Source organism: Lutra lutra, chromosome 10 (assembly GCF_902655055.1).
Source record: "Lutra lutra chromosome 10, mLutLut1.2, whole genome shotgun sequence".
Taxonomy (NCBI): domain Eukaryota; kingdom Metazoa; phylum Chordata; class Mammalia; order Carnivora; family Mustelidae; genus Lutra; species Lutra lutra.
This window is the reverse complement of record NC_062287.1, coordinates 104,189,362-104,202,036: the sequence shown is the minus strand read 5'-3', so window position 1 is coordinate 104,202,036 and position 12,675 is coordinate 104,189,362. Positions and strand designations below refer to the sequence as shown.

Sequence of the window (12,675 nt, the reverse complement as noted above, 5' to 3'; positions counted from 1 at the left end):
TGCTGGATTTGAAGAAAACAGGGAAGACTTTGAACAGAAGGTGGAATTTTGAAATCTATAAGCTGCAGGGGGAAAAGGGAGTCAGAGCATATGCAAAATGAGGTTTGCAATTAACTTGTCTGCTTTATCTACACCAGAGCCTGTAGGAAATCAGAAAAACCTGTGATGTATCCAGGTGTATGTCATGTGAGTTACACAGGCAAAATGAATAAGAACTGCCAGGCTTGGCAATGAGTATCTTGATGGAATAGCTCATCGCATTCACCTTTGTATTCCTACTGGCATATAATAGGCATTAACAGATGTTTATCGAGGGGTGCCTGGGTGACTCAGTTGGTTAAGTCTCTGCCTTCGGCTCGGGTCATGATCTCAGGGTCCTGGGATCCAGCCCCGCGTCGGGCTCTCTGCTCAGCAGGGAGCCTGCTTCCTCTTCTCTCTCTTTCTGCCTGCCTCTCTGCCTACTTGTGATCTCTCTCTGTCAAATAAATAAATAAAATCTTAAAACAACAACAACAACCCCCCCCAGATGCTTACCGAGTAAAAAATTAAGTTGATGGGATGGCTAGAACTTTGTAAAATGGTCAACAGAAAGGACACTATTGCAGGCAGAGGGTATGGAGGGCAAAGGATGGAGGAGAGAGATAGAGGACATATTTTGGGTATGGTTGAGAGTGGCAGAGCATTTTGTGGGAGAAGACATTGAAAGTCATAAGGATGAGAGAGTAGATGGAGTTGAACTACATGTCTTTACCCATTTTTCTATCAGATTTCTGGAACCTTGTCTTTTAATTTCCAATAGTCCTTTATGTATCAGGGATATTAACTCTTCATCTGGGAATATCTTTTCTCCAAGTCTGACAAATGTATTTTGACTTGGTTTATGGTGGTTTTTAATTACGTAAATTAAAAAAATGTATGTAGTAAAATTTATCAACCCTTTTTTAACCTCTACAGATGGAATGTTTGTATCCCTCTCCTGTCCTCCAATTCGTATATTGAAATGTAACTCCCTAAGTGATGATATTTGGAGGCGGGGCCTTTGGGAAGTGATTAGGGTGGAGCCCTCATGAGTGGGATTTGTACTTCCTGTTCCTGTCCTGTAGGGGATTAGTACCTCATAACCTCAGAGAGCGCTCTAGCTCCTCTGCCATGTGAACACACAGTGAGATGGGCCATCTATGAACCAGAAAGCGGGTTTTCCCAAACGCTAAATCTGCAGGTGCCTTATATAGGATTTCCTAGTCTCCAAATCATGAGAAATAAATACATGTTGTTCAAGCCACCCAGTCTACGGTATTTTTGTTACAGCAGCCAGAACAAGGTAAGAAAATGACCTATGGAATTGAGTTTTTTATTAGAAAGCCTTCCCAACATTAAGATTAAATAGGAATTCACCCGTGTTTTCTTCTAGCACTTGAATGGCTTAATTAAAAAACAAACACCTCTCATTAGATAATCCAAATAAGCTTTATTTTACCCTCTGACAGTTAAGTGTTTGGTGTCAAATACATTTTTCCTATCAAATTGCTTCTTTCCCCCAAACTATCAATTTTGTTTTTATGAATAGTGCAGTATGTGATTCAGCTTTTTACATTTTCTTTTTTAATTTCAATTAAATTTTTAACATAGAGAACATCATTAGTTTCAGATATAGAGTTCAGTAATTCATCAGTTACATATAATCCCCAGTGCTCATCACATCATGTGCCCTCCTTAACGCCCATCACCCAGTTACCCCATCCCCTCACCCACCTCTCCTCCAGCAACCCCGTTTCTTTCATATAGTTAAGAGTCTCTAATGGTTTTCTTCTTCTCTGATTTCTTTCCATTCTGTTTTTCCCTCCCTTCCCCTATAATCTTCTGCACTCTTTCTTATATTCTTCATATGATTGAAACCATGTGATAATTGTCTTTCTCTGATTGATTTATTTCACTCAACATAATACCCTCCAGTTCATCTACTTCAGTGCAAATGGTAAGATTTCATCCTTTCTGATGGCTGAGTAATATCCCACTGTAAATATATACACCACATCTTCTTTATCCATTTATCTGTTGAAGGACATCTGGGCTCTTTCCATAGTTTGGCCATTGTGGACAATGCTTCTTTAAACATTGGGGTGCAGGTACCCCTTAAGATCTCTACATTTGTATCTTTGGGGTAAATATCTAGTAGGGCTATTACTGGGTCATAAAGTAGCTCTATTTTTAATTAATTGAATAATTAATTAATTTTTATTAGTTCAATTAGCCAATATATAGTACATCATTAGTTTTTGATGTAGTGTTCAATGATACATTAGTTGCATATAACACCCAGTGCTAATCACCTCATGTGCCCTCCTTAATATCCATCACCCGGTAGGAAAAGATAGTGAATGAATTACCTTCCCCTATCTACCTAGAGAGAACTGAGTATCCTTAAAAGATTGTCTCTTTAGGCTAGCATTTACCCTGACACAAAACCAGATAAATATACTACAATAAAAGGGAACTACAGGCCAATATCTATGATAAACATAGATCCAAAAATCCTCAACAAAACATTAGCAAACTGAATCCAACAATAATTTTAAAAAATCATTCACATATTCAAGTGGGATTTATTCTAGGTGCAAGTGTGGTTGAATATTTGCAAATGAATCAGTGTGATACATCACATCAACAAGAGAAAGAATAAGGACCATATGCTCATTTCAATGGCTGCATTAAAGAAATGCAAATCAAAATCACAATGAGATACTGCCTCACACCTGTCAGAATGACTAAAATAAAAAAACACAAGAAACAGTAAGTATTGGTGAAGATGTGGAGAAAAAAGGAACTCTCGTGCACTGTTGGTGGGAATGTAAGCTGGTGCAGCCACTGTGGAAGACAGTACATAGATTCCCCAAAAAACTAAAAATAGAATTAGCATGTGATCTTATAATTCCACTACTGGGTATTTACCCAAAGAATATGAGAACACTGGGGCACCTGGCTGGATATGTCAGAAGAGCGCATGACTTTTGATCTCAGGGTCATAAGTTCAACCCCACGTGGGGTATAGAGATTACTTAAAAAAAATAAACTTAAGAAAAAAAGAATATGAAAACACTAATTTGAAAAGATACGTGCACCTCTATGTTTATTGCTGCATTATTTTACAATAGCCAAACTATGGAAGCAACCCAGTTGTCCATCCATAGATGAATGGATGAAGATGTGGTATATACATATGCAATGGAATATTACTCAGCAATAAAAAAGAATGAGATCTTGCCATTTGCAACAACATGGATAGGATCTGAAGGGTATAATACTAAGTGAAATAAGTCAGTTAGAGAAAGACAAATCCCATATGATTTCACTCATATGTGGAATTTAAGACACAGAACAAAGGAACAAATATAAATATAGAGAACTGGTGGTTGCCAGAAGGGAGGTGGCTCCAGGGAGTGGAGGGAGATGGTTGAAACAGGTGAAGGGGATTAAGAGTATACTAATCATAATGAGCACTAAGTAATGTATAGAATTTGTGAATTACTATATTGTATTCCTGAAACGAATATAGAATTACACTAAATATATCTATATTATGTATGCTGGAATTAAAAAAATAAAAAAAATAAAAGATTCAGTCTCCTTACACTGATCCTACCCATTATGGGTATGCTGATATCTGATATCAATATGAAAGTATTGTGCATACTTTTGTGCATTGTTGGATCATATGGGGTCCCAAAAGAAAACAAACAGCAGTCTTAAAGTGTTCAGTTGTATATTAATGAAGAGACTATTTACAGAAATGTGGGCATAGTTATGGGGAGCAAAAGGGGATGTTGACACACTTGGGAAGCTGTTACTTCCCCTAAAGCCTTAAGAGGCAAGAGGCAGGGACTGTGTAACTGTGGCAGCAAGAGCTATAGCCAAGGATGTGAGCTGCCTAATTTGTCATAGCTACTGCCAAAACCGAGCAGAAAAGGGGAGGGTGAACTCTGATTTCCCCTTCCTCTGGACTTCCAATTTCATTGGCTGAACACCATCAGAAGGACAACAACAAGTGAATATAGACGATGCAGTCCACATAGGTCAGCCTCCCAGGGTACAGAGCTGAGCAGAGGGCTCTGCCGGCTATCTTTCACCCACTTCTCCAGATCTCTCCATCCCTCTCTATTTTGTTGTGTCCCTGGAGACTAATCTTTATATGGATTTCATCAACACGCACCCTTGCTCTCTGGCTTCTGACTGATCTCAAACCACAGGCTGTTCTGTTAGGAAATCGGAGGGGAGAAAAGACAAGTGATTTATTGTCTTAGTTTCCTCCCTGTGCTTTGCCAAGGCCTAGTGGGTCCCTTGACCATGGGTCACAACTGTCCCAATGGCCCTCTCTGTGTGACTCTCTTCTCTTGGGTCTGGAGAACCACTCGTCTCACTTGCCTATTCAGGCTTCCAGAATTAGGATTTACTCTTGATCTTAACAGCTTTGGGAGATTATCCTATCACTTGTGGTCTTTCTATACCCTACCCACATTTTGTAGAAATCCCCTGTATTAAATGTCTTCAAATTATCCCACTGGAATGTTCTAGCTCATCTTACCATTTACCTAACTGCTCTAAGGGCAGAAAATGGATGTGATTGGGCAAGTGGAGACTGTCTCCGTCTTTGGTCTCCTGTATACCCCAAAAGGGAGGCAGGCATGATACCTATGACTCTACTTTTGAATTTGGAGTTCTACTCATGCCAATTAACACAAGGTTCCCAGTAAATACAGGATAACTTGTCCTCTCTTGGAGAAGGCTGGCTTATGGAAAGAGAGCAACTACGTGAATATGATTTTTTACAAAATGTAATGGATATATTTTTTCAATTTTTTCTTTGGCTAAAAATCAAAAATTGTTTTTTCACTGTCTGAGCAAATTTTTTCCAGTTTGATTCATTTTGTCTTAAAGCTGTCTTAGATCTCTTCCATGACACGTTTGCATGAGACAGTTAGAAATGTAGGTTGATACAGGTATGTCCTACTGGTGACTTAAGTGTCACAGGTGATGTGGCCTTTTTTTCTATTACTTTACATGGTTAATCATTCTTGGCAAAGTCCTGGGTCAAGCAAAGTACATGGCAGCTCCATTCCTGGGAACTGTGACCTAGGATAAAACCTGAAAGTTGTTCATTAAGTTCTGGGCTTAGATAATTATAAATAAGTTTATCTTCTTCATGAATTTCTGGTGGAACATTCAAAAGTCAAGTCATGAGAGAAAATTCATCATTGTCTGGAACTTTCTTGAACATTTCCTGAACATAATCTAGCATTCCTGGATATCTTTTCTAAATGCTTTTATTGACTTGTCACCTCCTTCCCTCAGTGTGACCACAAATGACATGCTCACAATTTCACAGGAATCCCACTACGGGATGGTACTTCCTTTGCTGAAGAATGGCTACCAAGTGCCTTTTTCAGATGAGTGGAAGCATGTCCGTCATGACAGGCCGCAAAACACTTCTGAAAGTCTAGCCTAGGTTTGGACTACATTTTCTGTTCACAGTAATCAAGGCACACTTTTAGGTTTTTAGGAAGATGCTAAAGGAAGTTTGTAAAACTGCAGAGACTCAAGAATGCTTTCAACTGTGCACACCACTGGGGATCAGAGGGCGCAGTAAAGCATGCAAATGTAGTAATAAAAATAATTAGAATGTGTGCAGAATGTGAGCTAAAAGGTCTAGAGGCTCTGCCCACATTCTTACGACCTTGAGATCAGTGGCAAACATTACACTGAAATTCTCCCCACATGAAATGTTAATAAACAGGCCTATGTGGTTACTGATTCCCCCTCTGGCCATGGCCCCCTGGCAGAAGTTCATGGGCTGGAAAATGTTATGTTACATATCACAAAGTAGCAGTTATGTTCACTAACATATTCTATTTTTTTTTTTTTTTTTTTAGGAATACCTGTTCATGTGAGAGGAGAACCCATGAGAGGGCAGAGAATCGTGACCACACAAGGTAGTGTGAAGCTGGTGTGGGAAGGCCAGGTGGTGGGACCCCAAAAGGGCCCTCAGTTTCACACATTGGAACCAATGAGGATTTCTCACAGTAAGCGGAGGCCAGTGGATGGGCCTGCCATTGTAGTGTTCCAGTTGTGGTAATTAATATATCCTCATTTAAGCTCTGAAGTCTCAGAACTGAGGATTTTAAGCCTTCAGTTTCACATCTGCATCCAAGTTTGCCCCCTGCCCTAAAGAGGACGGGCCAGTCTTTTGACTCCTACCACTTGTAGGTGGTAGATGTAGATGCCCTCCCCCCGACTCTCCCAGTCATTCCTATACTGGTAGTGGACACCAAGGACATACTGAGCCATGACTGCTCATGGAGAGGTGACCGTCTTCCCTGTTTGCTACATGCACTACTCTGTATGCGTAGAATCCCATGTTAGGATGTGGTCCTCCTTCTGGAGGTTCTGTCTTCAAACTAGGTGGGTACATGGAGGCTTCTACTGTCTACAGCAACAAGCCATTCAGTTCTGAGTGGCTTTTTTAGGTGGAGGTAGCCTCTCTTGCCACTTGACTTCGTCTTCCTGCTGATGTTAGGGGCAGCATTTTATGGAAGTGCTTTGCTTGGTATTGTTCTCCATGCTGCAGCAACTGTCGGGAGACCTGGGCCTTCTGGTTTCCTCTCTCTCCAGGGCCCCCAAGGCCGGGGACTGCCGGCAGTGGTGGGGTCCTTCCTTTTACCTCTTGTGTACTCTGAACTCCAGGGCTGGTCCATGGCCCTCTACATGCTTCACATAGCCATGCCTTTTCTTAACATCGCTCTGGAGCAGCTCGGCCAATTCCATCCAGGTCTCAAAGACTCTCAGCAGGGAATGGGGTTCTTCCTATAGACAACCACAAACCTTACAGCTGCCTCTCTTCTCCCTCAGCTTCAGAGAGGAGAGCCCTGAAAATTCCACACTCCTACTGTGGGACATTGAGGTCAGAGGATAAACCTTCCTAAAACTAACACACTCTAGGGAGTGTGGCCAAGATGGTGCTCACTATGGTGAAAAGACACTTGTGCTAGTTTTCTAGGCTAGTGTAACAAAGTATCACAAAGAAGGTGGCTTAGAACAACAGAACTTTATTGGCTCCCTGATCTGGCTGTCCAAAATCAGGACGTTGACAGGGTCATGTGCCCACTGAAACCTTTAGGAAAGGATCCGTTCTTGCCTCTTCCTCGCTTCTGGTGATTTCCCAACAATCTGGCGTTTCTGGGTTTGTAGATGCACATGTCACTTCAATCCCCCTGTTTTCACATGGTGTTTCCCTGAGCCTTCATGTTGTCTTCCCAATAGGTACACGTGCCTCTGTGTCCAAATCTCTCCTTTCCCTCAGGACACCAGTCATCAGCATAGGGCCCACCCTAATGGTCTCATTTTAACTTGATTAGCTCTACAAAAGACCCTATTTCTGAATAAGGTCACATTCTGAGGTACTGGGGACTGGGACTCCAACATATCTTTTTGGGGGACACAATGTGACCTCAGAACGGCAGCCCAGCAAGCTCTTAAGTGGTTTTTTGGACTTAGAATGTTGAGTACATCTTCTGCTTTCACAGGATGACTCCGGTCACTAATTCTTGGAAAACAAAAATTCCATCCAGCCTTCTACATCATCATGCTACAGTTAAAATGATAAACGCTAATAAATGACAAGTAATCATAATTTATTGAGGGAGTAGCATAAACTAGGAGCTCAGAATTCTAAGTCCTTTAATGATGTATTATAATTTTATATTTGCATCTATTTTGTGGGCTATGAACTATTCTTTCTGTTTTACAGGTGAGGAATTAAAAGCACAGGGAAGTCAAGAGTCTTGTAGTTACTACTGTGATACCCCTGTACTGGGTGTATTGGTCTATGTTAACTCAGATTGTTTTGAAAAAGGGTAGAATCAACTTGGGATCAAAGCACATCCTTTATTGAAGAAGTAGGGAGAAGGTGTACCAGAAAGGACTTCCTTAGCATGTCTTCCATGAGGCCTCTTGATAAAAAATGACCGTTCTTCACTAATTCAGTTTATGTTTTGTTCATGACTGGAGTCATGCTGGTGTTTTGGAGACGCTGGATTCCAGCAGTGAAGAACCTGGGTGAGAGCAGACCGATCACTATTATACCATAAAATAAGAGCCTCGTTCCGAGCCACCGAGTCCCAACAAGACAAAACACAACAAAACACAAACAAACAAGTATGTAAACCTAGAACATGACCAGGTGAAACCACCCACTCTGTCCTGGGGGAGACGTAGAGTGGCAAGAGACCTTTGGCCCATCAGCGTTTCAGTGAATTACAACCACCACATTAAACTAAAATATTACTTCTCAGAAAATGACTTTGACCTTCAGCTGGTTTGTGGTGAATGTTAAGATTCCTCTTGGATCCTCTACTTCATATTCTAGGTCAGGAGAAGAAAGAGCCAAACCCATGGAGCAGAGAGCTGCTGGGCTTCCACTACCGGGTTTGGGGGAGTCACTGCAGAAGGCATTCTAATGGGAACAGCCTACGTGATGAGATGAAGTGAGGTGGCATCATGAGGTAGCGTTAGGTATTAAATACACATAGGATGTTGTGTGACCATCCCCACATCCATCTTCATAGTTCTTTACATCTTGTAAAACTGAAACTCTAGACCCATTAGGCAATGACTCCCCACTCCCCCATCTCCAGCCCTGGAAACCCTCATTTTCTTTTCTGCCTCTAGGATTTTGACCACTCTTACTCTCTACTATGGGATGGACTCACACAGGATTTGCCTTTTTGTGACTGCTTTATTTCATTCAGCATACCGTCCTCAAGGTTTATCTATGCTGTTGCATATGTCAGAATTTTCTTCCTTTTCAAGACTAATATTCTGTTGTAGGGATATACCACATCTTGCTTGTCCATTCATCCACACTGATGGACACTTGGGTTGCCACAATTTAGCTATTATGAATAATTCTACTCTAAACATGGGTGTACAAATACCTCTTTGAGATCCTGCTTTCGATTCTTTGGGGTACATATCCAGAAGTGGAATTGCTGGATCCTATGATAATTCTATTTTTAAATTTTTGAGGAATAACCATGCTGTTTTCCATAGCAGCTGTACCATTTTACATTCCCACCAAGAGTACACAAGCGTTCAAATTTTTCCACATTCTAGCTAATACTTGTTATTTTCTAGTTTTTTTTTTTTTTTAATTTTTTGGTAGTAGCCATCCTAATGGGTTTAAGATGGTCTTTCATTATGGCTCTGATCTGCATTTCCCTGCTGATAGTGGTGTTGAGCATTTTTGCCTATTTGTTATTTGTATATTTTATTTGGAGGGATGTCTATTCAAATCCTTTGCCCAATTTTGAACAGTTAATTTCTGTTATTCTCTATTATTCTGGATATTAAGCCCTTATCAGATACATGATTTATAAATATTTATCTGATTCCATGTGTTACCTTTTTACCTGTGGGTATTGTGTTTTGATGCACAACATTTTTAATTTTCATGAAGTACAATTTGTCTGTTTTTACTTATGTTGCCTGTGCTTTTGGTATCGTATCAAAAAAATCATTGCCAAATCCAATGTCATGGAGTTTTGCCCTATGTTTTCTTCTAAGAGATTTATTATTTTAGGTCTTACAACTATGCCTTTGATCCAGTTTGTGTTAATTTTTGAATATGGTGTGAGGTAGGGAATCCAAATTCATTCTCTTGCATGTGGAGACCCAGTTTTCCTAGTACTATCTGTTGAAAAGACTAAACTTACATTGTTTTGATCATTGTAAGCTTTGTAGTAAGTTTTGAAATGAGGAAGTGTTAGTCTTCCAGCTTTGTTCTTTTTAAAAAAATTATGTTATGTTAGTCACCATACAGTGCATCATTTAGTTTTTTTTTTAAATTTTATTTTTTATAAACATATAATATATTTTTATCCCCAGGGGTACAGGTCTGTGATTCACCAGGTTTACACACTTCACAGCACTCACCACAGCACATACCCTCCCCAGTGTCCATAATCCCACCCCATCAACCCTCAGTTTGTTTTGTGAGATTAAGAGTCACTTATGGTTTGTCTCCCTCCCAATCCCATCTTGTTTCATTTACTCTTCTCCTACCCCCTTAACCCCCCATGTTGCATCTCCTCTCCCTCATATCAGGGAGATCATATGATAGTTGTCTTTCTCCGATTGACTTATTTCGCTAAGCATGATACCCTCTAGTTCCATCCACGTCGTCGCAAGTGGCAAGATTTCATTTCTTTTGATGGCTGCATAGTATTCCATTGTGTATATATACCACATCTTCTTTATCCATTCGTCTGTTGATGGACATCTAGGTTCTTTCCATAGTTTGGCTATTGTAGACATTGCTGCTATAAACATTCGGGTGCACGTGCCCCTTCGGATCACTACGTTTGTATCTTTAGGGTAAATACCCAGCAGTGCAATTGCTGGGTCATAGGGTAGTTCTATTTTCAACATTTTGAGGAACCTCCATGCTGTTTTCCAGAGTGGTTGCACCAGCTTGCATTCCCACCAACAGTGTAGGAGGGTTCCCCTTTCTCCGCATCCTCGCCAGCATCTGTCATTTCCTGACTTGTTAATTTTAGCCATTCTGACTGGTGTGAGGTGATATCTCATGGTGGTTTTGATTTGTATTTCCCTGATGCCGAGTGATGTGGAGCACTTTTTCATGTGTCTGTTGGCCATCTGGATGTCTTCTTTGCAGAAATGTCTGTTCATGTCTTCTGCCCATTTCTTGATTGGATTATTTGTTCTTTGGGTGTTGAGTTTGCTAAGTTCTTTATAGATTTTGGACACTAGCCCTTTATCTGATATGTCATTTGCAAATATCTTCTCCCATTCTGTCAGTTGTCTTTTGGTTTTGTTAACTGTTTCCTTTGCTGTGCAAAAGCTTTTGATCTTGATAAAATCCCAATAGTTCATTTTTGCCCTTGCTTCCCTTGCTTTTGGCGATGTTCCTAGGAAGATGTTGCTGCGGCTGAGGTCGAAGAGGTTGTTGCCTGTGTTCTCCTCAAGGATTTTGATGGATTCCTTTCTCACATTGAGATCCTTCATCCATTTTGAGTCTATTTTCGTGTGTGGTGTAAGGAAATGATCCAATTTCAGTTTTCTGCATGTGGCTGTCCAATTTTCCCAACACGATTTATTGAAGAGGCTGTCTTTTTTCCATTGGACATTCTTTCCTGCTTTGTCGAAGATGAGTTGACCATAGAGTTGAGGGTCTATTTCTGGGCTCTCTATTCTGTTCCATTGATCTATGCGTCTGTTTTTGTGCCAGTACCATGCTGTCTTGATGATGACAGCTTTGTAATAGAGCTTGAAGTCCGGAATTGTGATGCCACCAACTTTGGCTTTCTTTTTCAATATTCCTTTGGCTATTCAAGGTCTTTTCTGGTTCCATATAAATTTTAGGATTATTTGTTCCATTTCTTTGAAAAAAATGGATGGTACTTTGATAGGAATTGCATTAAATGTGTAGATTGCTTTAGGTAGCGTAGACATTTTCACAATATTTATTCTTCCAATCCAGGAGCATGGAACATTTTTCCATTTCTTTGTGTCTTCCTCAATTTCTTTCATGAGTACTTTATAATTTTCTGTGTGTAGATTCTTAGTCTCTTTGGTTAGGTTTATTCCTAGGTATCTTATAGTTTTGGAAACCTTTAATTTCTTATATAATATGTTCTAGTTTGTGCTGGACAGGTCTTACACTCTTCTTTTTTTAAAATTTTATTTTATTTTATTTTTTAGATTTTTTAATTTATTAATTTGACAGACAGAGATCACAAGTAGGCAGAGAGGCAGGCAGCGAGAGAGAGAGAGGGGGAAGCAGGCTCCCCGCTGAGCAGAAAGCCTGAAGTGGGGCTCGATCCCAGGACCCTGGGATCACGACCTGAGCCGAAGGCAGAGGCTTTAACCCACTGAGCCACCCAGGCACCCCAATAACTGATTTTCTTATGTAGCAATCTTATAGCCTACCAACTTGTTGAACTTGTTTATTAGTTCTACTAGATTTTTCTTTGTGTGTGGATTTCTCAGCATTTTATATATACAAGATCATATTAGCAACAAAGAGAGTTAGTTTTACTTTTTCCTTGACCAACCAAACTGGATATTGTCATTTCTTTTTATTGCCTACTTTACCTGGTTAGAACCTCCAGTACAATGTTAAGTATAAAAGGCAAAAGCAGACATCTTTGTCTTGTTCCAGAACTTAGAGCAAAAGGATTCAGTATCCCTCCATCAAGTATGATGTTAATTGTGGATTTTCCCCCCCACAACTAAATGCTCCTTTTCAGGTTGAGGAAATTCCCTTCTATTCCTAGTTTGTTGATTTTTTTTTTTTTAAATCATGAAAGGGTGTTGGATTTTGTTATATGCTTTTTCTATGCCTATTGAGATAGTCATGTGGGTTTTTTTTTTTGTCTCTTATTTTATCAACAGGGTGTTTCTCAGCATATATTACATTTGATTTTCATGTTCAACCAGCTCTGAATTCTTAAGATAAATCCTAATTGGTCATGATGCATGATGCTTTTGTTATGTTGCTGGAATCCATTTGTTAGCATTTTTTTCTTTGAGGTATACACATTTATACTCATAATGGAACCTGGTCTATACCCTTCTCTTTTTTTTTTAAGAAAATTATGTTGTGTT

At 39.9% G+C, this 12,675-nt stretch overlaps 1 protein-coding gene across 2 annotated transcripts in view; it reads right to left on the bottom strand.

Moving 5' to 3' along the window:
* Positions 1-7,920: 7,920 nt before the first annotated feature.
* LOC125079321 (B-lymphocyte antigen CD20-like) overlaps positions 7,921-12,675 on the bottom strand; it is a 47,771-nt gene continuing 43,016 nt past the window's right edge. For both annotated transcript variants that reach the window (XM_047692846.1, XM_047692847.1), the window contains one exon: positions 7,921-8,102. In XM_047692846.1, the coding sequence (XP_047548802.1) occupies positions 8,059-8,102 (44 nt within the window). In that variant the 3' untranslated portion in view covers positions 7,921-8,058. The remainder of the gene's footprint in view (positions 8,103-12,675) is intronic.